The sequence below is a fragment of the Capsella rubella genome, unplaced genomic scaffold (assembly GCF_000375325.1).
Source record: "Capsella rubella cultivar Monte Gargano unplaced genomic scaffold, Caprub1_0 scaffold_2, whole genome shotgun sequence".
NCBI lineage: Eukaryota > Viridiplantae > Streptophyta > Magnoliopsida > Brassicales > Brassicaceae > Capsella > Capsella rubella.
The window spans coordinates 10,116,602-10,143,852 of NW_006238922.1; the positions used below are offsets into that span (position 1 = coordinate 10,116,602).

General features: G+C 34.4%; 6 protein-coding genes across 12 annotated transcripts; 3 read left to right on the forward strand and 3 right to left on the reverse strand.

The window, feature by feature from the left end:
* Positions 1-1,537: 1,537 nt before the first annotated feature.
* Positions 1,538-4,951, reverse strand: LOC17894225 (myosin-binding protein 2). 2 transcript variants are annotated; one of them, XR_002835114.1, is made up of 4 exons: positions 3,838-4,951; positions 3,613-3,765; positions 2,259-3,506; positions 1,538-2,179 (listed from the first exon to the last, which is right to left on the reverse strand). XR_002835114.1 is itself a non-coding variant. In XM_006300338.2 (3 exons), the coding sequence occupies exons 1-3, from the start codon at positions 4,847-4,849 to the stop codon at positions 2,341-2,343; spliced, it is 2,331 nt and encodes a 776-aa protein (XP_006300400.1). In that variant the 5' UTR covers positions 4,850-4,951; the 3' UTR covers positions 1,538-2,340. The 2 variants fall into 2 exon arrangements, 1 of the variants encoding a protein (XP_006300400.1); XM_006300338.2 differs by having other exon boundaries at positions 1,538-3,506.
* A 4,964-nt stretch (positions 4,952-9,915) lies between these two features.
* LOC17895203 (NAD(P)H-quinone oxidoreductase subunit L, chloroplastic) lies at positions 9,916-11,051 on the forward strand. The gene is made up of 5 exons (XM_006301370.2): positions 9,916-10,114; positions 10,219-10,308; positions 10,397-10,504; positions 10,599-10,693; positions 10,779-11,051. The coding sequence occupies exons 1-5, from the start codon at positions 9,986-9,988 to the stop codon at positions 10,930-10,932; spliced, it is 576 nt and encodes a 191-aa protein (XP_006301432.1). The 5' UTR covers positions 9,916-9,985; the 3' UTR covers positions 10,933-11,051.
* A 4-nt stretch (positions 11,052-11,055) lies between these two features.
* On the reverse strand, positions 11,056-14,047 carry LOC17895722. The gene is made up of 9 exons (XM_006301960.2): positions 13,465-14,047; positions 13,220-13,357; positions 12,935-13,123; positions 12,708-12,845; positions 12,487-12,605; positions 12,266-12,398; positions 12,051-12,180; positions 11,731-11,957; positions 11,056-11,630 (listed from the first exon to the last, which is right to left on the reverse strand). Exons 1-9 carry the CDS (start codon positions 13,951-13,953, stop codon positions 11,361-11,363), a joined length of 1,833 nt encoding a protein of 610 aa, XP_006302022.1. The 5' UTR covers positions 13,954-14,047; the 3' UTR covers positions 11,056-11,360.
* A 3,925-nt stretch (positions 14,048-17,972) lies between these two features.
* Positions 17,973-19,140, reverse strand: LOC17895608 (uncharacterized protein At4g22758). Its single transcript, XM_006300940.2, has 2 exons — positions 18,451-19,140; positions 17,973-18,355 (listed from the first exon to the last, which is right to left on the reverse strand). The coding sequence occupies exons 1-2, from the start codon at positions 18,683-18,685 to the stop codon at positions 18,177-18,179; spliced, it is 414 nt and encodes a 137-aa protein (XP_006301002.1). The 5' UTR covers positions 18,686-19,140; the 3' UTR covers positions 17,973-18,176.
* Positions 19,141-23,433: 4,293 nt separating this feature from the next.
* On the forward strand, positions 23,434-25,685 carry LOC17895148 (protein C2-DOMAIN ABA-RELATED 9). 6 transcript variants are annotated; one of them, XM_023787392.1, is made up of 5 exons: positions 23,434-23,626; positions 23,802-23,920; positions 24,689-24,784; positions 25,020-25,323; positions 25,411-25,685. In XM_023787392.1, the coding sequence occupies exons 2-5, from the start codon at positions 23,807-23,809 to the stop codon at positions 25,452-25,454; spliced, it is 558 nt and encodes a 185-aa protein (XP_023643160.1). In that variant the 5' UTR covers positions 23,434-23,626; positions 23,802-23,806; the 3' UTR covers positions 25,455-25,685. The 6 variants fall into 6 exon arrangements, with proteins under 6 accessions (XP_023643160.1, XP_006302874.1, XP_023643159.1 ...); XM_006302812.2 differs by having other exon boundaries at positions 23,434-23,593; XM_023787391.1 differs by having other exon boundaries at positions 23,434-23,593; positions 23,805-23,920.
* Positions 25,686-25,883: 198 nt separating this feature from the next.
* Positions 25,884-27,200, forward strand: LOC17896354 (protein C2-DOMAIN ABA-RELATED 6). The gene is made up of 3 exons (XM_006301126.2): positions 25,884-26,230; positions 26,490-26,585; positions 26,719-27,200. Exons 1-3 carry the CDS (start codon positions 26,090-26,092, stop codon positions 27,007-27,009), a joined length of 528 nt encoding a protein of 175 aa, XP_006301188.1. The 5' UTR covers positions 25,884-26,089; the 3' UTR covers positions 27,010-27,200.
* Positions 27,201-27,251: the final 51 nt, after the last annotated feature.

The following is a 27,251-nucleotide window of genomic DNA, read 5'->3' on the forward strand; positions in this document are numbered from 1 at the left end:
ACCATATTAATCTCTACTATGTAATCGGATGATAAGTTTATATAACCAGAAATTTTATTAAAAAATAATATTTCATAACACGTATGGACTAATCTCCAGCGTGTCTAATTTAATCAAGACTTTGAAAGAGTCGTACGGAACAATATCAAAGCAAATAAGGCACACGCTTATTTGTCGAACATGATGATTTCTAAGTAACATTTACGGATATACCTAATCAAAATGTCATATTCTTAATCAATTGTAACGTGAACAGTAGCATATTTGACTTCTTTGAACTTTCGGTTCAATATTATTCATCCGTTAAGCCCATTTAATGAGGCCTTATGTAATACACATGATGATGGATCAAGTAATAGATATACTATTATAAGTCTATTATGAATAATCACGAATCCAGGTTGAAACCATTTGGACCTCCTCTATTTTTATTATTTTCCATTTGATGATGAAAGATATGGACTTATATAGGCTGTATAGCACCAAACAAGTTATGGAATGCACATTTGTAGTCATTTTTCTTGGATAATAACAAGGAAGGGAGCATTAGCAAAGCAATGGGTTTCAAACTTTAAAACATATACACAACTGATAGTGTGATAAGTATAGTTAAAACAGAACTACTACATAAGTTAACTTTACAATCAAAACTTTACTAGTCATGTTTTCTCTCAAGAACTCCTTAAAGTTATAACCAGTACCAGATGACATAGAGTTATGTGACTATTGACCAATAATGTAATGGAAGTATGGAACACATTATTATATGTAGACATATGAAATCGTAGGCAATGTAACAACAGTAAAAGAAGATTAAATAGACAAGCGTAGTAGAGAGCTAGGGGAAGGTTGCGGGCATAATTAAGTGCACATGAGAGCGTCTCTGGAACTTTTAAGAGTATCGCCGAAAGTCACAATTTTTTTCCATCTCCATTATTTTTGTCGAAATCTAAGTACAACCATATACTTATATATATATATACTTTCTTCTTCACCCACTATAAAGGCTCCAGCTTCATCAGAACATATATAGTACACTATTATATAATAATATGGTCAGCAAATGGATGGGACTCTAAATCGTCTAAATTAACTCAAAAGCAACTTATAACCTTTTGGTGATAATATGAGCAAACCCTTTGTGAATCTCTTTACTGTCACATAATTTAGATTTAGCTGGCTCGCTAGTTGTCATTTAAAACCACATAATATATTGATAAATAAAGATTTTTATTTTTTAAGAAAGTCAACATATTAACAATTTTATAGAGAGATGATATATATAAAGAGTTTTTATGTGTGTTTGTTGTGTTTGAATTCTTATTAAAACAATTGGTACTTGTTATTGTTTAACGCCAACGTCTTAAAATTTAGATAAAGTTTGTTGGTTTTGTACCAACCAATATATTCGTTGCTTGGAACCAATCTTAAAATAACTTGAAGTTGAATCTTCATTGAACCCAAACAATCTCGTCTCTGGTAAATACTTCTATAAGACACAAAATCATATACGATCAAATTCGAGAGTAACAAAAGAACTAGTCTTTCTCCCCAAGAGTAATTTGCAAAGCATGTAAATAATTCTAAAAGTTTACATTTCAACCAAAGAAAGAAGAAAAGATTACAAAATGAAAGAGGGTTACTTACCCCACCTAAAAGCAATAATTCTAAAACTCTCCCCGAAATTTTGCGAATGTTATAAAAGTTCCAAAAACAAAACAAAACAATATGTATGTACATTAGAGTTGGCATAGTTGGCATCTTTGCTGAAATCATTCCAGCTCTGCCACAACCATCCAAGAGAGAAACTGACAGCTTTGCCTTTGGCCTTTTGGCAATTTTTTATACCAAGTATCTCTCACCTTACTACTCTCAACTACACTACACTACACACACATACTCTCATCATTCTACTTTTTTCTATTGTACCACCACCCACTCAACTCATATAGACCAACACCACTCCCCAAATTAAAAAAAAAAAAGTAAAATTTACACTGACACTTGGGTACACTTCAATATTTTAATTAAGAAAAAACACGATAAGATACGAACATTCTGATCCTGACACTTTTCCTCAGAGTATATATATTACTTAAAATATCTGAGACTTCTTTTTTTTTCTATGGCGTTTTCTTCTTCATCTTGACCTTTCTTGTTTCTTGCCTCCCAAGCAACACTGTAAATTTGAATCTTCTTTTAAAGTGTGATCATAGACGTGAAACTATTCCTCAGACAACAGAGATAAGTTAATATACCTGTATGATTGTTTTTTGCTCATTATGTCCACCATGCAAAGTGTGAACTTTCAAACCCAAAACTCAAAACTCAAACTCAAACTCAAAAACTCATGTTTCCGTTTTCTTTAACGCGGTTAAGATCGATGTTTCTCAGATCACGTAGATGTTGCAGAATCTCATGGAGTAGATGTACACCTTTGTCACCTTTTTTCAATGAACCAACACAATGTCTCAAGAACTCTCTATCTGCCTCTAGAGCTTCTAGTCTCTCGTAAATCTCATCCACTTCTTCTTCTACCGTCACATTCTCGCCGTTCTCTGATTCATCGATCCCATTATCGTGATGGTTTCCGTTAGATAACCCGTTCTCTTGCAGCTCTCCATCGACAGCATCAAACAGGGGAAGTAGTCTCTTTGACTTGATGACTCTGTGTTTCCCGTTTGTTTCCTTACCATGAAAATGCCCGTTTCCATTCTCAAACGTTTTAACTCCCTCGTCCTCTTCGTTATTAAGATCTGTGAGTTTATCTTCAAGAAACTTCAACCTCCCAAGAATCGATAGCCTCTCTCCTTCATAATCATCTAAGCACTCATCAAGACGAAGCACAACATCAACGGGAGTATTCTCCATCTCATTATCTCTGTATTTCCAATCTCCTTCAAAGCTCTTGTGATGTACCTCTCCGTTGGTGTGGTTCTCATCTGAATCACCATTGTTTCTATACGAATCAACAGAAGAATCTCTCATTCTCCTCCTCAACATCCCCATTTTCTCTTTAGCTTCAAACTCCTCCAATCTCTTTCTATACACTTCTAGCTCCTTCTCAAGCTCAGCATTCTCCTTCTCTCTATTCACCATAAGCTCATTCAACAACTGCAACGCTTCTTGATCGAACTCAGCTTGCTCCTCCATCATTCTCTGATACTGCAACGCCTCCATCTGCATAGCCGCTTTCTCCTCATGCAACCTATTGATCATCGCCATTGTTTCACTGGCAGCAACCGCAGACGCATTCCTCTCTTCCTCCAGCTCCTCGTATAAAGCAGTAAGCGCTTTTCTCTCTTCTTGTAACTCTACCTTCAACTTGTCCACAGTGAGACATTCAACACCATCAACAGATTCTGTTCCGGATACTATTCGATCTAAGTGAAACATAGCATTGTGTAGACTATGCGATCTTTCCAATATGGCAGGAGTTTCTCGAAACCGCTCTTCGTTGATGTTCGTAATTGTTTTGAACTCCAATGTATCCTCCTCTGTTTCATCTAAAGAAACGCTCAAATCAAAAAACAGAATACAACATAGGCAAAAATGTAACATTGGTACGCAATAAGTTTTCTATTAAGGTGTGTGTATGTATAAATTAATTACCATGATCACTGTCAACGTCGTCGTTAGGATTGAGTAGTTGTGATGAAACATCTCCGATTTGCTCGTGATCAGGAATCTCTGTACCTATAGAAACCTCTGCGTCTGTTTCTTCATCGTCGTTCTGCATTTGCTCTACATCATCCGTCGAAGCACCTATAAACTCACCAAACTTAAAAGAGTAAAAAACAAGAAACTTCAGTGAAAGCTACGCAAAGATGTATGTACCTAGATTCGTTGTTGCCACATCCTCCGGTTTCGATTCAACAGGCGAAGCAGCCGCGGTGATTATTACCTCTTCGTCCTCCTCCTCCTCCTCCACAGCCGCCGTGAAATCAGGCTCAGCGCCGAAATCGAGAATAAAATCACCGTTAACATCGGAAATCTCACGAACTTCATCGCTGGGTTTGTAGAATTCAACGGGAATCAAATGACAGTCTTGGTCATCAATATAGAACTCAAGGTTTTTAGGCGCGGGTTCAGAAGTCTCGACCTCTACAGCCAGATCCACTTTGTTTTCTTCTTCTTCTTCTTCCTTCTTTATTGTAAGCTCTTTGTTACAGTCGAAGCTTGATACATAGCAAGAGAATTCCTCATCTATATCAGTAGAAGAATCGCTGCTAACTTCATCTTCTTCAATTTTTCCAGGAGATTGCGGAACAATTTCGATTACAGTGTTCGTCTTCTCCTCCTCCTCTGTTTCTTCTTCCACTCCATTCAAAATCACGGATCCTGTTTTGTTATCCACTTCTTGTTCGAATACGAAGATCGATCGAGGAAACTTAAGACCATTGTAAATCTGGCCTTCGTCTCCGATGGGATAATTTACAATACCCAAATCAGGCTCAATCGGGGAAGATAGTGATGAACGTATCATCGTCATCATCTCACGATCCTTGTGAGATTCACGGGAACAACTATTTTTAGGTTCTTCTTCTTCGACAGGTTTCGAGTGAAGAGACCGTTGTGGTATAGAAATCTGGAGAGCATGATCGTCGCAGAGGAGATCTCTAAGGGAAGGGGATTTACCAGAAGCGTCGAAGAAACGATCGAGCCTAGAGCAGAAGAGGCAAGGACGTTTGAGACCGAAGAAATCGGCGAATCTGAGGATGAAATAAGAGAAGAGAGAGTTGAGAAGAATGAAGAAGATGAGTGACCACTCGAGGAAAGCGTAGACGAGGATTAGAGTGATTCTGTTTGTTTTGCGGTGGATCAGAGTCGCGAATCTGTTAGCCGCCATGGACGACGACGATGAAGACCAAGGCTCTTTATTGAGTGAATTTGGAGATTTTATTTACAGAGTCAGAGAGAGAGAGAGAAAGGTGTGTGTGTGTTGTGTTGTTGTGGGGGAGACGAAGTTAGGAAGGAGAGAAAGACTGGTCAGCTTTAAGTAAGTTAGCCGGAGAAATCAAACCGACCATTTTTCAGACTTTTTTATTTTATTTTTTAAGTTGAATTTTATTTGTTTCTGACAAACAACAACAACTAAAAAAGGAAAAAAAAAATCAAAAAAATATGGAAATTTTCATATAAAGATAAGGCTCAAGTTTGTTAAAGGGAAAAAATAAAATAATTGATAAGTAAAAGATTAATGTCAAAAATGACTGTTGATTATTAGGAAAAGTATCTAAAATAACTAAATTTGTGTTTTTCTAAAAATTAATGAGTTTGGATAAACTTACAAATGTCTTTTTCTATCTGGCAAAATAGATTCCGAAATTGACAAAAGCACTATTTACATGTGGAGAGACGTATAACATATGTATTATATCTATGATTTTTAAAAATGTAATTGTTAATATCTAAGGACTAAAGGTATGTACTATAGCATATGATATAAGTACATATATATATCAAAAATGTAATTGTTAATATATAAGGACACATTATATAAGTACATATATATCAACAAACCTAATCTCTAATATATGTTAAATTCGAATGATCAAATTTGTGTTTATATACATAATACATTAACACAACGTATACGTGAGAAAACATTGCTTTTTTTTTATTATCCCTATTATTAAGGTTAATATAATATCTTTCATTGTATTTTTTGAAAAAGTAATTTGTGTTTGCTAACATGGGTACTAAATATCCTTGTGGATAATCTAAAATATTAATTACTCATCGAAATTAAAACCTGATTTGAATGACATTGACCAAAATATTTAATGTTTCTGGTTACAATCTCTAGAAAACACATTTTTTTTTGTTTTAGATTTGCCGTTACAAAAAGAATTAAAAAAAAATTAGAGGTTTTAATGTGTTACAAATTAATCATCTTTATATTGTAAAACAATAGATTTACTTCGTATGTTGGTGAATAAGTTAATTAAAATTTAGCAATAAACATGTTCTCGTCAAAAGAAATACACTGTATATACAGGCGGGTAGTGATTTAAATTTTTTTGTCGTTAAGGTAATACTAATTTTATGATTAAAACATTGCTCGTGACGCAATCATACTGTTTGGTTTTTATTTTATTTTAGTAGAAAAATTAAAAGAAAACATTGCCACGTGTATATATATAACCCCGCCACTCTGCCTTTAACTTTGGAGAATGGGCCCAAACATGTGCCCCACATGCGCGTAAATGGGCCTATTCTTTTAAAAAAAACTAATATTTACATATTATAACCATTTTAATCTCTCAAACACCCAACGAATTTATCTAATAAACTTTTGTTTGTTTTTTTTCGATAAAAATTGTGAACGGTTTGGTTACTTACTCTATTTTTTGTTGTTTTCTGTTTATTTAGTGATCTATTTTTCACGAGATATGGCGTATGAATGAAGGTTTTATTAGTTTATTATATTAATAATCTCGTTGAACATATTTAGTTGTTCATTGTTGAAAACATGTGATTAATTAGTTTATAGAGAATAGAAAATTAAAAGCAACGAAAAATAATGCATATTACGTTTGTCGTACTAGAATGAATTGTAAAATCGTTTACTCAATCGGAAGTGGGTAAACAAATTTTTTCCTTTAGTTTCTTTTTATCAAACACCACTTTTACACTTACTTTCATTTTTATTGACCAAGTTATAACCAAAAAAGAGACCACAAGACCTTCATTGTTACAGCTTTAGACCCCCAAAAATATGATAGGAGACCATGCACAGTACTATACATATATAGTTTCGTTCATCGAATAGTCTGTTTCCGATGCAATATAGTTTCTTATTTGGCATGGAGATATCACTACTACTACATACAGTTAAAACTACAATTTCATATTGCTGATGCTTTTTACATTTACCAGCTCAAATAGTGGTTTTGAAGTTGTTTTGCCGAAGGGAATAACATATAAATAGTGCGGTATCTAGTTTTAAAAGTAGACATAATTTTATAAACAACTTCATTTGTAACGTGTGTGTGTGGACAAAGTAATGTATATTCGCAAATGAGCAAATAAAATAAAAAAATTTTTTTATTGGATTATAAGAAAAAAAGAGTTCATATATACATGGACCAGTCTAACATTATGTGCCACTTTTTTATATATAGAATTCACATCAAAACCAAATTTTAAATTTAAACCGTGTCCATTTTATAAAATATTGATGGGACATTTCAATAACATTGTGATAAAACGTTATTATATTATTATCCTGTATTCGTTAGCTGAATGGTTCACATTGACATCATAGGGACATACAAATATTGACTTTTTCGAAACAACACCATTTACAAATTTAATGTGTGTATACTATATATTAGTATGTCTTTATTTTCTAATGAGCTCGTGGCCTTGTCTAACATATTTCGCGTGTTGTCTAAGAGATAATCATCACCAAAATGTTATGTAAGTATCTAAGGTAATTAGTATTCAAATGGGACACAGCATATCCACGTACACTTACTTATATATCAGAATTTAATTAGTATTAAACCAGATCAAATTCGATTGCATACATATGTAGTGTGATCTTTGGAACTTGTGCGTTAGGATCTTTCTGATTCCAATTTATGTTTTAGCAAATAATTTGTGTGAAATGAAAAGGGCCATGTGGTGTTGGGCGTGGCTCATACAAAGTTTAATGACAGATCACTCCAACCTCACTGTTTTGCCTAATTATGCATACATACTTAAATGTAGTATAGAATCTTTCCAAAAATGTTGTTTAATTTGTTGGAGAACATTCATATCTCTCTAGTGGTTTTCAGATTTCTAATAAGCTAGATATTGGTATGTGATGTGCATGCATCTTATGATATATATAGTTAAAACTTTCACATCATTTTCTTGATGTCTTTAGTTGATGTAGAATTAAAACAGACGATAATATGAAACCGCTCTTAATTAGCAAATATATATATATTTAAATGGAAGTTGATTATACATCATACTATGTACTTATTTGATTTTATCATAGAAAACAAGAAAGGAGAAGCGACCTCAATGATTAACATTCGTCGGCTGAATCAATATATTGAGACTTTACAAATTATAAAACTAAAAATGGTACTGGTGGTGGGGTTTGCAGCCTAAGCTTTTAGGTTAAGCCTTTAACATGTGATTAACTTTCAACACCAATGACGCTCCAATCCCGGAAAAGAAGAAAATGATTTCGATAACTCTCACTTTGGATTCTTTAAAAGTTTGAAAAAACTTAAAATAACTCGCTAGTCACTTCCATGTAGAAAAAAGCTGTGGTAACTCTTTATTTCAAGGGAATTAATTGTTAAGAGTAATTTTCGAAACAGTAATGATTTGTATTGGAGAAATTAGTAATGAAGTGACTCAGATAAATTTTGAAGTGATTCTTCTCTTTTTCATCACATTTCTTTTAAATGTGTGTCTAATTCCCATATAGGAAGTTAGAGTTTAAGATAGTAGGTTTGCAAATTTAAATTTAGATTTTAGTTTTGTAAGAAGTCATGTGATAATTTAGATATAAACATGTACTTGTTAGTTATTAAAAAAACTGTAAGTGATGATATATGTAGTAGAGTAAAAGAAAATAATTATCAAAAAACTCAAAACCTGTTTAACCCTTTGTAATTTTTATGTGTGTGATGGAAAAAACAAAATCCTAAATTATGTCATGTTGATCATTTGCAAAATGTATGAAAACGCCTGATTTATGTTTTCGTAATATAAATTCAACAATTTCTGACTAGATATCTCTAAAAAAAGCTTTGTCATCTAGTTTCCGTTATAAACTTAATATATAGAATTTTGACAGAAAAGAGAAAAAGAAAATATATGACCAATTCTAGAAGTATTATACAAACATGTATATTTCATCTATCATTTGTATTAGAGATCGTCTTATAAAAGACGGGATATTAGATAAATGGTATGTTTTTATATCTAGAAGTACTCCAACAAAGTAAAAGATATAAAGGAAAGAATTGAAAATATAAATCATATCAAGAAGAGAGATTTTAAAACTAATAAGTGTAGAAAGAGTAAAAAAAAAAAAACTAAAAATGGTGAGAGAAATGATGGTGAATTGAGAGCTGTTAAACAGAGGTGGGGGTGCAGTGTCCCTTCTTTTATTATTCCTTACTAAAAAGTAATAAAATCAAAACATTACATAATTATAATTAATTTTACAATAAATAGAATAATCTTTAGAGAAAATCATATAAGATGTTCTTTTCTTTCTTTTACCCACTAACACTTTAAGGCTTCTTCAGACAAAGAAAACATAACACAAAATAATGCAATAGTGGAACAAAAGCATGTTGTGTGTGTTATGGCCTTATGGGAGATTCATGTCTTGTTTATCCGTTTCAACATTTCTGCAAGAAGAGACATTGGAATGTCTCTGTCTGTGTCTTTACTGTGAAGAACATTAAGGGACAGTTTTTGTCTACATGGTTGGTTCTCACTTCTCAGGTTCTGCGTTTGTAACATACCACACACTCACTCATTAAGGTTTCTCTATATAGTGAGGATCAATCAATAGGTTTATAAGAAGGAACCAAAATATCACAATAGGCTGTGAAATCACTACAAGTTGGCCAAGGTTTTATAGTGGAGATCAGAAGTATAAGAGACTATATCTCTGTGAGTTCTCTACTCTTTTTTACCATTCTTGATCTTTCTTTGATTTATTTCTTACTTTCAAGTAATCAAGAACCTAAACTTTCAAAGACATGAACTAAATTCTAAATATAAAAACGAATATGAATGAATACATGAGAAATTTGGAATGAGATTTGTCATTTTTATTTCATTAAAGATAAAACACTATATGCCAAAATCAACGTGGGACTTGCATACACGTGGAATTAATACGAGTCAGACGAAAGCCATCCTAAGAACAAACCCTCTGCCATTAGAACCAATCCCAAGAGATAAGGAAACTTCACAACCCAAAAAAGAAAAGAACAGAACAGACAGAAACATAGAGATGAGCCGTTGCGGCTCTCTTGGGCTCTGTGCCCCGAATGCTTTGTCATCTCTTTCCTTGAAGCCTCGCAGTGTGAAATCTTCTCTCTGTATTACATCTCACTCCAAACCCAACGATGCTTTTCTTCATGTAAGACTCTTCTTTAAGTTAGTTTAAGTGTTTGGTTCATCAATAAAAATCTGCAGAAACATCTCTGCTTCTTCATCAGTGTGACTTATTATTGTTTACTACAGAATGTTGCCAAGATGAGAGCAAAGGCAGGTGATTTCTTTGGAGCAAAGAAGACAATCTTGGCAGCTCAACTCGGGACAGTTCTTGCCACGGTAACAACATACATACGAGACCTTTATTAGCTGATTGAAACAATGAGCAAACAATGGAGGTAACTGAAGTTCTTTAGTTTTTTTTTAGATCGATCATCCGGCCTTGGCAATAACGGGAGTCAACAACCAGCAGGAGTTAAGCAGTGTTGTGCTCGATATCGCGCTCATATCCGTTTGGTACTTCCTCGTAATGCCAGTAAGTTTGAAGACCAGAGACTTTGTATTTTCAAAGAATTAGATGATTCATGATTATGAATGTGGGGCTTATATATTACTACGGTTTGTGTTAGCCAATCATCATGAATTGGCTGAGAGTAAGATGGTACAGAAGGAAGTTTTTCGAGATGTATTTACAGTTCATGTCCGTCTTCTTGTTCTTTCCCGGGTAAGCAAGGTCACACTATTATTTGCATCAATGAGTAACTCTATCTCTACTCTATTAGTCCTTATCAAGTTTTCTATCTTTGCAGGCTACTGTTATGGGCACCATTTCTCAACTTCAGAAAGTTCCCAAGAGATCCATCTATGAAGAATCCTTGGGACATACCAACAGACCCTTCGTCAATCAAGAACGGTTACCTCAAATACCCATTTGCAAAGCCAGAAGATTATGATCTTGATTAGCAGATAGGTTCACAAGTCTGTTTCATATCTTTGGACTGTATGTATATACTCCGGATTCACATGAACACAATGTAATGACTTGTGCATACAGTTATGTTCAAGATAAAATCCAAATCAAACATATGATAAACAGAAGTAACTTTATTGTCATCAGGGGAAAAAGAAAGAAGAAAAATAAATTATCTGAGACACAAATTAAACAGTCTAAAAAACCACCTTCTACAAGCTTTGAACAGACTCCCATATGATTATAAAAACGAAACCCTCATTATTCAACACCTCCTTAACCCCTAAATTCTGGTCAAGATATTCAAAATTTTGTATCTTGGAGTGTAAAAGGCTTTAACTTTAAGTAAATTCTCTACACCGGCGATATTAAGAGTTTTACCTCTCAACTTATCGTCCTCAGAGTTTTTGTTTCTTTTCTCTCACTTCTTCAAAGCTGAGGTGACCACCTCAGTATATTTGTTCAGGTATTCTTGCAGCTGCAATGAGTCCACCAGATTCTGTATCTCGGTTGTAGCCCCCGGGTTGGTAGATAGAAAAGCTGCAGCGGCAGCTAGAATCACAACAGCAATGGCTGTTCCTTTAAGGCAGCCACTTCCACGGGAGAGTTTCCCCGATATCACTTTGCAGGACTTGTCAGCTTCTTTGTAAAGAGCACCATTGGCTCCTCCCTCAGTGATGGCCTCCTCATTCTAAAACACCAAAGGTCAATATCAGAGATTAAAGTTCAGAGATTAAAGTTACAAGAGAACTGAGGGTGAAATTAAAGCTTAGAAATTGTGGAGGCACTACCTTTAGCCTGAAGCTCTTTATAGTTCGGTTGAGAGTGAGCGTATCATTTGGTGATGATGATAGTTTGCGCGAATGCTCTTTCCATTCATCTACAAGCTTTTTAAGAACAGCAACACTAGCTTCCAGATTTTCCTTGTAGAGGTTGTCCCAGTGCTTGCAGCAATCAACATTTTCTGTCACAGACCAGATAGCAATTGCTGTAGCTTCCTTGGCCAAAACAGGATTTCCTGTGACAAAGGTATAACATTAGAACTCTAACTAGAGGAGCAAAGGGAAGCAGGAAACTCAGGGATTCAAGATTTTGTTTTTGTTAATAATACCTTCTCCAGCTAATTTCAGAGAAAAAGTGAATATCTGTTGTGTGACTTGTTTCATTGCCTTGCTTCCTGGAGCACCGGCAAGAGCCACTTCTTTCAGCAAGGGATATATTGCCTCAAACCTCTCTGTAGCCTGTGTGCATTAGAGGATCACGCTTGTGATCAGAATCAATAAGCACGTCAAGTTTTGCTCTATAAATTCCAGTACTACTACTTACCTTTACTCTTGCAGATGAAGCAGGGAATGTAAGCCGCATCAACATCTCAAATGAAGGAGGCGGAATCAGTCGCTCTCCTTTCCTAACAGCTCCACTAACAAGTATGGTCCGTGCCTTTGGATTCGTCAAAATTCTGATAAGAAAATTGCATAACCAAGATTAGATGCTTTACTAAATATCAAATCAAACAAAGGAAGATCACAAGAAAACTTTGAACTTACTTCTCAACTAACTGCAGGATGAGATCCCTTGACTGAGGGTTGCAGTTCTTATTAACAACAACAGGTAACAAGTTGTGCGCCCATGAATACAAGCCTACAGATATATCACCTTGGGAAGCCTGTCCACATTTTACAATTTGCAAATTTCAGAATAAAATTGCGGAAACACACAATTCTCAACACTCTTGGTCCCCAATCATTTACAAAAAAATCACACGAACCTGAGCCATCATCCAAACTGTAACCGGAAGCTTATCCTGTCCCTGATACTTAGCATTCTCCCTCAAAGTTGGTAGTACATTAGTCAAAGCATCAGGTTTCCTACGCAGTACCATTGCTAATGCAACAAATATTGCAACCTAAACAAATATAACATGATGGAGTTAGTAATCGAAAGCCAATAACAACAAAGATCAAATTTTCATATTGATAAAGGATTGCAAATAACCTGAGATTTGGAAGAAGCCTGTTGTGCACCCTTCTTCCCACCTTTGGCACCACCTTGTTGAGCTGCCAAATCTGTGAGAATACAATCAAACGCCCACAACACAAAAGCTCCGAGAGCCTCAATTGGACGTTGGTTGATCCAATCAACTGATGTTTTGTACACTGGTTCCGGAATATGAACTAACGGAACCTATTGACAAAAATTGAAAGATCTCAGATTTATCAAACCTAAATCTAGACTAGGCTTCGATTCAAAACTCTCAACAATGTCAATTATATAACTCACATCAATCAGCTTAGACAAAGGAGACTCCTTGAACATTTTCACCCATGGAAACTGCACAGATGAAACTCCAGAGAGTGCTCTCCCAAAGTAATCAGCAAATCTCATTAGCTGAATCTCAGGTTGAGTCGCATACGATTCCTATAAACCAAACATTCAAAGCAACACAAAAAATCGAAACTTTAGATCACAATTCAAGTAAATCACAAAACAGATCGAAGCCCAATTGTCAAAATCCATGCACATACCGTTGCTTCAACAAGGAAAGCTTCGAGATTTGAAGGATCGATCTTAGATGCAGCTTCAGGCAAAGACACTTTAGGCTTCTTCTCCTTCTTAGGCTTTCGCTTCTTAGCTTCCTCAACCTTGAGACTCTCATTCTTCGCCGCGATCTCATCATCACTACCATCATCAAACCCATCATCGCCGTAACCATTAGATCGGCGTTTAGATCTAACAGCACCATCATCATCCGAATCAACAGCAGCCATCTTCGCCGCGAGGATCCGTCGTCGACGATCCTCAGCTTGCTCCTCAAGGGAACGGAACACGTTGTCTCCTCCGTTAGCTACAGCTCCATTCTGAACAATTTTGCCACCATTCGCCGTGGCTTGATCCGCCGGCTTTTGCTTCCGGTTGCGTTTCGGGTACACGACCTTTTTCCAACCATGGTCGACGTGAGTGTTACCGTTGGTGGTCTCAAAGCCATTGTACTCGACAGATTCGATCGGATCCATTAGTGGGTTCTCTAAAGTTTCTAGCTTTTTCTCGCTTTTTTACTTCTCTCTCTCTCCGGCGTGAAAAACAGAGACCAAACAAGACGACGAGATTTGACCGGAGGGAAGAGAAGGGTTAATTATATATATATGAGACTATAGGGTTGAGATAAAACAATATCCTTATTTTTTAATCTTAACTACGAAACTGCCATTGATATTGTTTTGTTAAAAACACAGATTATTATTAACCAATCCTTTTGGGATTTGGTTTTGTTTATTTTAATTTTTAAGGATTACTGATTCGTTTTTCCCAAAAAATCTAGAAATTAAAGTAGGTTAAAATACCTCAGCCTCTGTTTTACTAATAATTTTCAGACGTCGGTTTTATTTTTATTTTTATTTTTTATTTCACCGTAAATATAGATATTCTATATTGTGATTGGTTTAATTGGGATTAGAACAAATATTCTTGGATGGTTTAAATCTCATTAAAATCAAATCTTTCTTGTGTTTGTTAGTCTCTTCTCTCATTATTAAGTGAATCAATGGCAAAAGTTTTCCACTAAGCACCTATTTACTGTATATCGTAATCGTCATGTGTTTTGGATTTTTAGATACTTAGCATAATTAATACTGCACGAGAATCCATATTTTGGATAATTTTTTCCAAAATCGAAATATCCTTTTTTTTTGGCAACAAGATCATATGGTTTTTACAATCTTCAAATAATGATTTGATTTTCATATTGATTCTCCTTGCAGTTTTGGATATTTTCATGACTCAGTTTATAATTGTCTAGGTTGCATGGAAACGGAAACGCATACGCGGAAACGAAACGTTTCGGAAACGGGAAACGACAATTTTTGAAAATTAAGGAATGGAAACGTTTTGGAAACGTATGTATATATAATTATATATATATATACTAAAATTCCAAATATAAAATCCATACTAAAAAAAAAGAATTTTTGAAAACATAAATACTAAATAGTTAAACAAAACTCTAAAAGATAATACTAAAACGCTCAAATTCAAATGTTTGGACCAGCATCGCCGTTATCATTTTTATCAAATAAAACAGCCTCTAAATCAGGTTCGTCTAGAGAAAGATCTTCAGACTCAAGTCTCTCAAAATTAAACTCATTTAGTGAATCAAGTTGATCACCTCCAACATCCCACATATGATTAGGACCATAATTTATATTTATAGAAATTATACATCTTTTTATTAGAGATAGATACAATCTTTCTTTTTTAATCACAATATATATCTTATATTTTATATTTTTTTAATCTAAAAACGGAAACGAGAGTTTCCATCGAGTTTCCAAATGAAAATTTTTAGGAATCGTGTTTCCATGGGTAGTTTCCGAGTTTCCGATAGTTTCTGTTTCTGAAACGTTTCGGAAACGGGAAACGCACTTCGAAAAGAGTTTCCATGTAACGTAGATAATTGTTAACAAATTTAATTAAAAATTAAAAGTTTCTATTGAGCGGACAAAATCGTGTAAGTATTTTGGAATCAAGGATTAGTCATTATTGTGGACATATGACGTGCTAAAGTGCATCATATTAAACCATATGCATGATCCTTTACCAAACTACCTGAATATTTCCAATGAAACATGGATTCATGTAATCCAACATGTACACCAAACATGTAGATACCAAATTGAGCTATATAATGAACAAACTCGGTGTTTTTCTTTTTTTGGTTTTTATTGATAAAGAGTACTAGTACGTCGGTGTTTACACGAAAACCAGTATTGGCAGTTCAACTAAAACAGATGGAGGCATATCTATAAAATCGTGTCTCCTCTCTTAAGCCAAGTTCTTTACCAGGACAGGAGAAATCTAAGGGTCACAGACTCACAATTTTGTTCTGTAGCTCAGCTTTATACATATATCATATATGTAAGTTTACTATTCATTCTTAAAATATTATTAAATGATTCATATATAACTCCACAAACAAGTGAAAAAAAAAAAAGAAATTATTCATTCAAGTGGGCTGGTTTTTAGAATTTTTTTATAGTAAAAGAAAATGGAAAGTGGTGCATATGGTGGTGGAGAAGTTGTCCATCTCTATTAGTCAAACAAAACACACATAAATATCCATATCTTAAGGTCAACGGTATTAATGGCCAAGTAGCTGAGCCATTCATTCATGTGTTCGTTACCACCAATTTATTACTAATATAATTGTATTACAAATTAATTAAAATTTATTATCAGGGAACGTAACGTGATAATAATTATGAGCATTTTCAGATACATCTGTGTTTAAGACTAAAAAAAAACTTTAGTTTTAAGAAATGTATATATCTTACGTTTTTAGCATAAATAAGCTTCTATAAAACATACTATTATAAGTCTCTATAAGTTAAGTAAGATGATTTAACCATACTATGAAAAATATAGATTGTTTGTTCTACTCGCAAGTTAAAAATATTTTTACAAGATAAATAATTCGAAATCCATATGAATCTCTATGGTGACATGGTGTTTGAAGCTAAATGTGTATTGTTTCTTATAAACCCTGTTAAATTATATAATACTTTGGTAAACATTTCATAATGTAGAATCATCAGTGAACGATATTTACATTCCAAACCCCTTATTCTTTTCTAACTTTCCAAAGTATGTTCATAAACTAAAAAAAAAAATATTCCTTTTCAACTGTAAGCAAATAGATTTTGTTTTGTTTTTGTTGTCACGAAGCTGTCTGAAAAAGCAAAAGAATCTAAAAAGTGTAAAAGGTGATATACTGTGTCTTTCGAACTGAATGAATCTAAGTTTCATTCAGCTTCTTCAGGTCTTCAACTAAAACGAACTGAATTGACCAAAAGTGTGTTCCTGCCTTTGTGGGTGAAACCATGAGCTGCAATTTGTGTTCATCTGTCTTTTTATTTTCCACAAGTAATATTTCATATATTAATTGAGTAAATACATAATTTGTTTAAATAGAGGCCCGTATGTTTAGTCATTCAGCCCATTAAACTTGTAAAGGGTTGAACCTTTGTTTAACATCATTGGATTGAAGTCTTAACTCTTAAAGCCCATAACTAATGTAAGTCTAAACTACAAACTTATTTCTTTGAGCCATAGCTGACTTTAGCTGGAATTTCAAGAATCTAAATGCCAAAAGCCTAAAACTAAACATGTTTTAACAAACAAAACAGCTACAATCTGAAGAAGAAAATACAGATATTGTTTGTTTACGTTCGAGTAAATCTTGTAGGATGATTATGTGTAACCAAGAGCGTTGGACTAAACAATCTACCATGATGACTCAAACCTTGTCACGATCCGTTACGAACTTATAAACAAAAGAGAGATGTGACATGCACGTGGCATTTAGAAAATATCTCATCGTTATCATCGTATAATATGTGCATGGTTGGTGTTGTTTTATTCTGATGGGAAGTGTGTAGAAAGAAACGGCTCTGCGCGTTAGATAAGTGTGGGTGTTGAGTTGAGACGTGGAGTATGTGATTAAAACAGCGTGTCGTTTTCGTGATAGGTGAAGGAAGAGAAGTGAAGCACGGCAAGACTGTGTGTGAGAGAGGCAATTAGCAAAACAAGAGTACAAGTTGGTACGGAACTTGTGTAGTTAGTTTAGTTGTGTTGTGTCTTGACTCTTGTGTGTATCATTCACTTGTACTTTCTTTCTTTTTTTTTTCTTCTTCTGTCGCAAAGTTTGTTTTGCCTTTTTTAATCGAATCAAAATTTATAACCTTTCATATTTTGTGGATTCGACAATGACGTATCCTACTATTCCTCTCTCCCACTTGACACTTTACGACAAAGAACCTTGGAAAAAGGTATATACCTTAACAATATTCCTCATCACGGACACAGACTATAACCAGCTCTGTTATTGCTTGACAATAAACTTAAAAACGTGTTTCTCGAAACAAATAATACAGAATTGTTGGTTGTACTAACAAAGTCCACAATTCGCGTATGCAAGTTTCTCAGTTGCACAACTTGCAAGGAAGGTGGAACAAGGAACTAATCAAACCAACTTCAACACTTGAAACACAGCAAATTTCTTAGAACTCATAAGAATGTGACACTTTTATTTCCGATGAATTGAGAGATATGAAAACGGAAAAAAAAAAAAAAAGCCTTTGACAGAGTTTATAATCAAAATCATAAAGCAAAACCAAAAAAACAAAACATAAGGATAAACAAAGATTGGTGATTTTGTTTTCATATTTGAGAAAGAACAATAGTCTTAATGACTAGAGACTTTGAGGTTGAAGGATTTGTTGAGCCAAGCCTTCAAGCTTCCACCTTTTCTTGCTCCATTAATGGTAGAGTTATTAGCTTCCTCAACCTTCTTCTCATCTGGTTTCCTACAGAGCATAAAGTTCCTTGCTCCAAGCGATCCAATTGCATTCCATGTGTTTAAAGCTGTCATAAAAAAACGAAATCAGTAAACCAAATTCTCCAAATAGACCACTCAACACATAAAGGCAACAATGGAATTGATAAATCGAATTAAGTACCTTCAGGTCCAACCATAGGACAATAGAGAAGAAAGTCATTAAAATCGGATCCAAGAAGTGGAAGACGACCTTCACGAGCGTAATTTTTAAGAGCAGTATCGATAACAGAGGCGACGAGATCTTCCTCATACGCCACAAACCGGATCGGACCAGCACTACCCAAAACCGTAACGCTAATGAGAATCCTATTCCCTTTAGCGTTTTGGTTCTTCTTCTGCTTGTTGTAGAGCAACATCTTCGGAATCGGTTTCAAAAAACAGAGGTAAACGAAAAAAACAGAGCAAATCCCAGAAAGTAACAGAACCAAATCAAAGAACCCTTTTTTTGATGAGATCAGGGATCTGGGTTGTGAAATCTAGGGGAGAATCGTTCACGGGTCGACGCCGAGGCAGCGAAAGTACCAGCCTTCTTTGCAAGATCCGAAAGCGAAAACAGAGGAAGCGGACAGAGGAAGGAAAAAGCTCGCCCTTTTGATGGAAAGGGAGAGCGTAAACTTACCACCGATCGGATTAGGTTCCACCATTCACAAACGATTCACACAAGAGATTAAAATTAAAACGGAGGAGATCGATAGATGAAGAGCACGGAAGAAAGAAGGATGCTTATTGGTGGTGGTGCTGAAGCAGAGGAGGAGGTGATAAAAAGGAGAGAATTTGATATTTTTTTTTCTTAGGAGAAGAATGTAATGTGTAATGTGATTATGATGATGAGCTCAGGGGCGAAGGGGTAATATATATATGTATATAAGTAAAGGTTGTTTAGGGTTAGGGCTTTTTTCGGGAATTTGCGAAATTTGTGTTTATTGTTATTTAAGTTACCTTTTTTGGTTCTTTTCGAAACGTGCCTTTCTTTTTTTTTTTACTAACGTCCTTTGTGTGTAACTTTATATAATAATCAAAGATTATGGACTGGAAATTTGTAATTTACTAATTTACCGCATAAATTATTACTTAAGAGAATCTGTAAAGCAACAAAAAGAATATCTTCTTTATTAAAGAAAATAAAAACAAAACAAAATCTACTAACCATAAAAAAAAATCTCCAAAACATAAAAGGGAAAGGAAACTAACCAAAAAAATGTAATAAATTTGTGATATATGAAGAGTAAATAATAAAAATTCAAAAAAAATAATTTAAGATCAGATCGAATTTAATATGAGATAACATAACTAAAGAAAAATAAAATAAGATGAGGATAACTTTGTAAGAAAATAATATTTTAGATTCCTTATGTATTGGTTTTAATTACCAAAATAGATACATTCACTTAAAAAAAGATGGATCCATGGGTTAGCAGGACATTAATTAGTAAGGATATGGTTTTCATAAACGTTTTACAAAATTTTAAAGCTAAAATAACAAAATAAATAAAGAAACCAATGGATGGATAAAAACGTAAGGCAAATAGAAATTTATGATGGGTTATTTGGTCGGATTTTATGGATTATAGCAGATGAATGATGGTGTTTTTTTGTTTTTATTCTCTTTTTTTTTCTAATGTGGAGGAAAAAACAGTGAAAACTGTGGTATAATTAATCGGTGGTTCATTTGCGTTGCTTTTTAGTTTTTACGTTTATGGTTAGCAAGTCATTCGAATTGCATTGTTTTATTAGATTGACATACACACGTATGCATATGTAAATTGATATGCCGATCCTCTCCAGAGTATCACACAAAAACTAGCTAATCACGTAAGATATTTAGAACATAAAAAACAAACGCAAACACAAACAAAATATTCGAGGTTTAAGTCGCGGGCGGCTATATAGAGAAGATGATCATGAAGTATTGAAGTTGATTTTAGATTGGGACTCATACATATATCGGACTCTCATCTTTTTTGTTCTTTCTTGGGGTAGAACATGAAAGTGATAAAATATAGTAAACGGGTTGCTATCGAAGCTGAGAAACATGTGGTGGAATAAGCGAAAGAGCATCACGTGTCATGCGTTGGACCATTGTCCTGATCCTTGCTGCTTTTAGGTTCCACGGATCCAAACCTCCCCCATATTAAACTTGAGAAGTTACACGTTTCTTCTTCTTTTGAACTTAAATATCTTTGATAACCTCATCTCCATAGAACATATTTAAGAGTTTTAAAATTGAACGATGAGGAGAGTTGTACCAAAATATATCTGTGATTATTTTCTTGGATACACGTAACATCTAACATGGTTAAATATCACTCTCACCAACTTTTATTTGATTTTGTGGCATTTACCTAGCGAGAAGGTCGATTAAAAAGTTTGTCACTAAGCATGTTCATGTTTGTTCTTCATTATCCTTGGCGTTAAGAACTCAAAATCTTTTATCATTTTTTGGGAAATATAGTTTTAAAACTTAGTTAATTAGATAGGTGGATTCAAGTCATACGAAGCAGGCAAAACGTATTATCGTCTAATGTGAACGGATAAAAAGCATCACAATCAAATAATTTTGTATTAATTAGGTCGTCCATAACATAAAATCGAGTCAAATAAGTTGTATATTTTTTCCGTTGGCTAACACAAACGCGTTGTTTGGAAAAAAAACGACAACAAAGACATGATTAATTAACTTGGAACGGCGGACGACAAACTCAATAAAGATTACGAATCTTTTTGTATCGAGATCTCAATTACCTGATGAACAGTGTGACCAATCTTCTCATAATAATACGGTAACTATATACTAATAAATTATATGTAGGTACATGGAATTATTATGGGAACAGAATCAGGTGCAGAGCATCAGAATGGGCCATGATCTTGAATGGTGCAGAGCCAAGCTCTCAGAGTTAATGGCTAAAGACAGGGAGAGCGCACATGACTGACTGACGGATAGGACCGACGAAGTATAGAGAGAGGTCGTAATATAAGTTTAAAAAGAAGACAGCTATCATTCTCATCCTATATATGCATTATGATCTCTCGAGCGGTCTATATATAACCTAACTTCTTCTTATCAGCTCATCCTCTATACCTTATCCGGAACCGCTCAATGTCCCACTAAACTTGTCCAGTTACATCTTGGGGCCTTGTATTATTTACCGTGTCTCGCACAAATTTATCTATTAGCAAACCATTTTAAACCCTAAATCTTGATCTCCCTGAAATAACATATGTCGTAGCCGTTATGTATGTGCATGTGCGAACAAATAACCCATTTTGATATGTACGGATATACCCATCTCATTAGCTTAGTCTTTGATTTGTTAAAATTAGGTTTGCCATGTCCACATGGTATGATCTTAATCGTAGCATTGACATCACTCATTATTCTAGTTAACCCAATTTATTTTACATCTGTCGCCTAGTGCTGGTAATATATATGAAAACTTCTTATATTGTACTGAAGTCTAGATTTCAGTTGAACATTTTATTTGGTTAAACTAAATAGTTATATTCATGTTGGTGTTTTTATAGTTATATGTCTATCTGCAATAGTTGTTTAAATTTGATACACCAGTCGATCGTAACAGTCAGGAATTTGTTTTTATTTTCGTCGGTCAAAATGACAAGGATTGGGCATAATAGTATATAACCCTATATTAGAACTAAAATAAAACAGGTCATTTAGAAATTGAATTAGCATATTCCAAATTAATCTCATCCATAGAAAAAATACTAATCAATGTGACAGCTGAGCTGACCGTATTTTTGGTACATATCTTTTGTTTTGTTTTCTGCACAAAACCATATATCGTGTGTTTATAAGAAACTATTTTATATTTCCAAACGTACGAATAGGATTATGACAAATATATGCAATAATAATAGAAGAAACGGCTGATCTTGTAATTATATGACCAGCCAAAGCCAGCCTCTCTCTCTCTCTGTGTCTGTTCAATTAAGCGACTAGCCAGATTCCTCAGTTTCTTCGTGTCCATTGATTTCAATTATACGCCACCTCTTCTAGATTCAAAGGTACGTAGGTCCATTTTACTTCCAACATGCCACACGTTATTTTACTTAGCTATCTCTGAGTCTATATCGTACCATATTAATACAAATATTAATTTTTATTTCTAAATTGTCAGCCGCATCTAAGATTCGCCACTCGTTATTATCAATTCACCCGATTAGAATCATGAGTCTTTTGTCAGTCGTTATCAATTATTTTTCTAGGATTTTGATATAAAGTTAAGTAAAAAAACTTAAGAATAATCAAAGAAAACTGAGCCACCAAATAATTAAAAAATGTACTGCATAATGAGGAGTCGAATAGGCTTCTTGTTCATCGTATTTGTTCGAAGTCATGGACATTACATGTCTTTGCTATGAAGCTTAGCGAGTGAAAACTCAAAACAAAACTTTTAAAACTGAAAGTAAAAAGTGGAAACACTAAAACTAAACCATTTTTTAGAAAAATAATAATAAACGCTAAAAGAGTTTTCTATATTTATTTTTAACATAGATTCCAAAATATTTTCATTTTTTTCTACACAGATCACCACTTTTTTTATCATTTTTATCTTCGTTTCGAAATATGCAGATCAGTTCCCCACGAATAATGAATGTGCATGAACTACCAAAAAAAAAAATGAATGTGCATGATAGTAAAACTTTTTATAATATACGTATAAGGATTAAATTGCATGTTATTTTTTATTTTGGATATATGTATTGGAAATTGAGGGTAAATTAACAAAAATCATAATTTGATGGATTTTTTTCTTCTGAAACCCCCTTATATTTTTCAATGTAAATATAACCACAATCAAAAATATGAAAACATACAGTAGAAACTTGGGACAAAAAATTAAAGCATGAAAACTAATCATGTTTTTAAAGCATAAAATGATAGACCATTCATTACTACCTGTAAGTTTTGTATATTTCCTTAAGAAATATACAATCAAATTACTTGATTACAAACGAAAAATGTAACAAATACTGATTAAGGTGTAAACTAAACATGTATAAAGTATAGGGACTAGAAAAGTAAAAAAAAAAGAAAGAAAAAGAAAAGAGAATTGAGAGTATACGATGAATGAAACAGACATTAATGAAAACGCTAAAGAAAGTAAAGGAGCAGCGATGAGATCGGTCGTCCGTAAACAACGGATAGATCTGTTGTCGATGTTTGTTGTTTTTGGAACTCCGCGTCGATTCAGCGTCGACGTTTCTCTCGTATGTTCTGCATAATCCAAATCGTTTTCAGAGTATAAATTTCATCAAACCCCCGCTTATTTTGGGTAAATTCAGGCAAAACAAAAAGGGTTTCAAACAGGGGATTTGTGTTCTTCGATATTATTATTATCTCTTTATTAGGGTATCATCTGCTTATTGGCAAAAGTTTTAAACTTTTTTTTCCATTTTATTTATTCATAAAGTCTCTTCCTTTTTTCTTTCTCCCGGTGGAATTCGCAGCAGCTATGGAGGATAAACCATTAGGGATTCTGAGGGTTCATGTGAAAAGAGGGATTAATCTTGCCATTCGTGATGCCACCACCAGTGATCCTTATGTTGTTATCACATTGGCTAATCAGGTTTGTTTATACATGCCCTTTTGATCAGATTATGTATTGTGAAATGTAATGTGAGAAAGGTGTGTCCTTTTTTGAGTTTTCTAATCGAGTTTGTAGATTATAGGACTTATTATAGTCACATGGAAGAGGTACAAATCACACATGTGATGGTTTTTGGTGGCCACCATGTGAGAAAAGATCTCAATTTGATCTTCGCTTTGTGTCTTCTTTGCTAAATTACAAAAAGTTTCCTAAACATCCTATGCGTTATATTGTCATGTTCTGAAATTTTCAAATTCTGATGAGCACTGAGGGCATTAGTCTTGTTGAAGGGCCAATGTCGTAAAGCTGAGGGGGTATTTGATCTCTATTGTGATTGATACATCATACATGTGTAGTTGTCTAGTCCAAATGTATCATCTTGGTGAAGGGTCATTAGTTTTCATGCAATGCAAATGGCAGATGCCTAATCTCAGTGTTTAATCTTGTTGAAGGGTCATCTCCCAAAGCTAGCAAATTATATATGTAATTACATAATCTTGCTGAAGGGTCAAGCTTTCAAAACTTTCTCTCAAGATCACGAGTAGGAAATTAATGGTAGCAAATAGTAAAATGTTAGTTGAGTTTGATGAAAGTTATAAAGGGACATGATTGACTTGGTCTAGATGATTGTGTCTCTATGTTTGTTACTTTCTGAATCCCTCTTTATCATTATTTGTACTATGCAACCTTATGTTTTTGTCTTTGTTTTTCATATCTTCTTGACCCGTTTTTATCTCGTTCCTTCAGAAACTGAAGACGCGTGTGATTAATAATAACTGTAATCCAGTGTGGAACGAACAACTGACCCTTTCCATCAAAGATGTGAATGATCCAATCCGTCTGGTAAGCTTTCGTGTCTATCAAAATGGTCTCCTCAAGAAACCAATTACTGGCTCTTTTATTCACATACCATTTTACACGACAGTTTAATTTACCTGCAAACTTTTTTCAAGGGGATGGACTCCATTTCATGCCAAAGCTATTAGCTTTACGTTGTTAATACATTGCTTTCAGTACATCTTTCCCTTAAAAGAAATGTTCCATGCCATTTGGCTCATATTATGCCCTGTCTATGCAGACGGTGTTTGATAAAGACAGATTCTCGGGAGATGACAAAATGGGTGATGCAGAAATAGACTTTAGGCCGTTTCTCGAAGCTCATCAGATGGAGTTAGATTTCCAGAAGCTCCCTAATGGTTGTGCTATCAAGAGGATCCGTCCAGGCAGGACCAACTGTTTGGCTGAAGAGAGCAGCATCACTTGGAACAATGCGAAAATCACACAAGAGATGATTCTTAGACTAAAGAATGTGGAGTGTGGAGAAGTAGAGATTATGCTCGAGTGGACTGACGGTCCAGGATGCAAGGGTCTGGGACGCGAAGGTATGTTAACACTTCCTCAGTTATTCAGCTTGTGCATACCTATTTTTTTGCTCTTTATTATGTAAATGCGAGCACTGGTTCTCTCAGGATCCAAGAAGACACCATGGATGCCAACAAAACGATTGGACTAAGATTGCAGAAATGTTAAAACAGAGACCGTGAAGACATGATGGTACTTTTTTATTCTTTTCATGGAAAGACGAGTTTGTCTTTGTCTCATCAGATTTGAAATTGCAAAAAAAGGCTCTGCTTTGGTCTTTAGCTGTACATGTCGAATAACTCAACCCTTCTATATATTGTATCTATTTCTACTAATGAAGAAATAAAGCAAACCCTGAATTTCTAGAAACTCTTCGAGTTTATTTCTTTTGTTCTGGTAACATTAGAATTAGTACACAATTACACCAAATATATTTGTAGTATGTACTCAATAATATATTTGCAGGGTATTGCTTTTTTGTTTTGTGCGTGTGTGAAATGTAATGGTGATAATGTCACTGTCAGAAAAAGAGAATTCAGAAGATATTTTCATATCAATAGAGTCTGGAAGATGTTGGTGTGAGTGACGCGTAGATGATAATTAAAGTGAGTATGCTGGAAAAGAGACTTTTTTGAATTAGTTGATCTTTCTTCTTCCTTCTTTGTGTGTCTTTTTATAAGCCAATTTAAGTGGCCTCGTTGAATTTTTGAGCCGGTGATTGTTTATAAGTGAATAAGAAAAGTAGAAGAGACAGGTGTGCTTTTCTCTTCAAAATTGAGTAGAGAAATGGAGAAACCAGAAGAAGAAGTGGTTGAGATGAAGGAACTTGTAGGGCTTGTGAGAATCCGAGTGAAGAGAGGGATCAATCTTGCTCGCCGAGACGCTTTAAGCAGCGACCCTTTTGTCATCATAACCATGGGTCCACAGGTCTTTCGTCTCTCTATCTCTCTCTGATTCTAATCTGATTTGGTTTCCTAGGATTCCTGATTTTGATTTGTTTTATGTTTCTCTCTTTGTTCTTGAGATATATATAATCTCTCTGTTTACTCTCTTCATATATGAAAGATAAAAAAAGACCTAGCTAAACGCAAACAAGATTTAGCTTTTAGTATCTGATTTTTAGGTTTTGAATAGAGTGAAAGAGATATAAATGGTATTTGATCCAAAGATCTTTGAATTGATCCAGAAGCTCAAGTCTTTTACTGTGAAAAACAACTGCAACCCAGAGTGGAACGAGGAACTGACCCTTGCGATTGAAAATCCCAACGAGCCTGTAAATATGGTGAGTACTACTCGAAACCAATTGGCAATAAGTGGTTTGATCGATGTCCTGCATATACTGTGTTTGATTCATCATCTCTGTGTCCGATGGTGTGAAATTCTAACAGTCATTTTTTGTTTTCAAATTGAGTAAGATGGTGTATGATAAAGATACATTTACATCCGACGACAAGATGGGAGATGCGCAGATAGATATCAAACCGTTCCTAGAGGTTCACAAACTTGGTTTGCAAGAACTTCCAGATGGTAAAGAGCTCAAGAAGATTCATCCCACCAGAGACAACTGCTTGTCTGAAGAGAGCAGGATCGTCTCAGATAACGGCAAGATTGTGCAGAACATGGTTCTTGTGTTGAGGAACGTCGAATGTGGCAAAGTCGAGATTCAGCTTGAGTGGATTAAAAATCCAGGTGGTTGTGGACTCTGAACAGAGATGAAGTCTCTTTATGATTTCTCTCACTTTCTCTGTAAAAATAAATAAAAAGAAACCTCAGTTTGTTTTGTTTTGTTTTGGGTTTCAGACAAAGTAACAATAAGTAGAAACAGAGTACTTAACTTACTCTGCTTTGTAATTGAAATATTTTGGTTTTAGATCTAACCAAAACCGTTTTTATTCTTTCCCGCGAGTTGACTTATAGTTTTCTCAATTGCCAAAAAGAAGAATCTAGA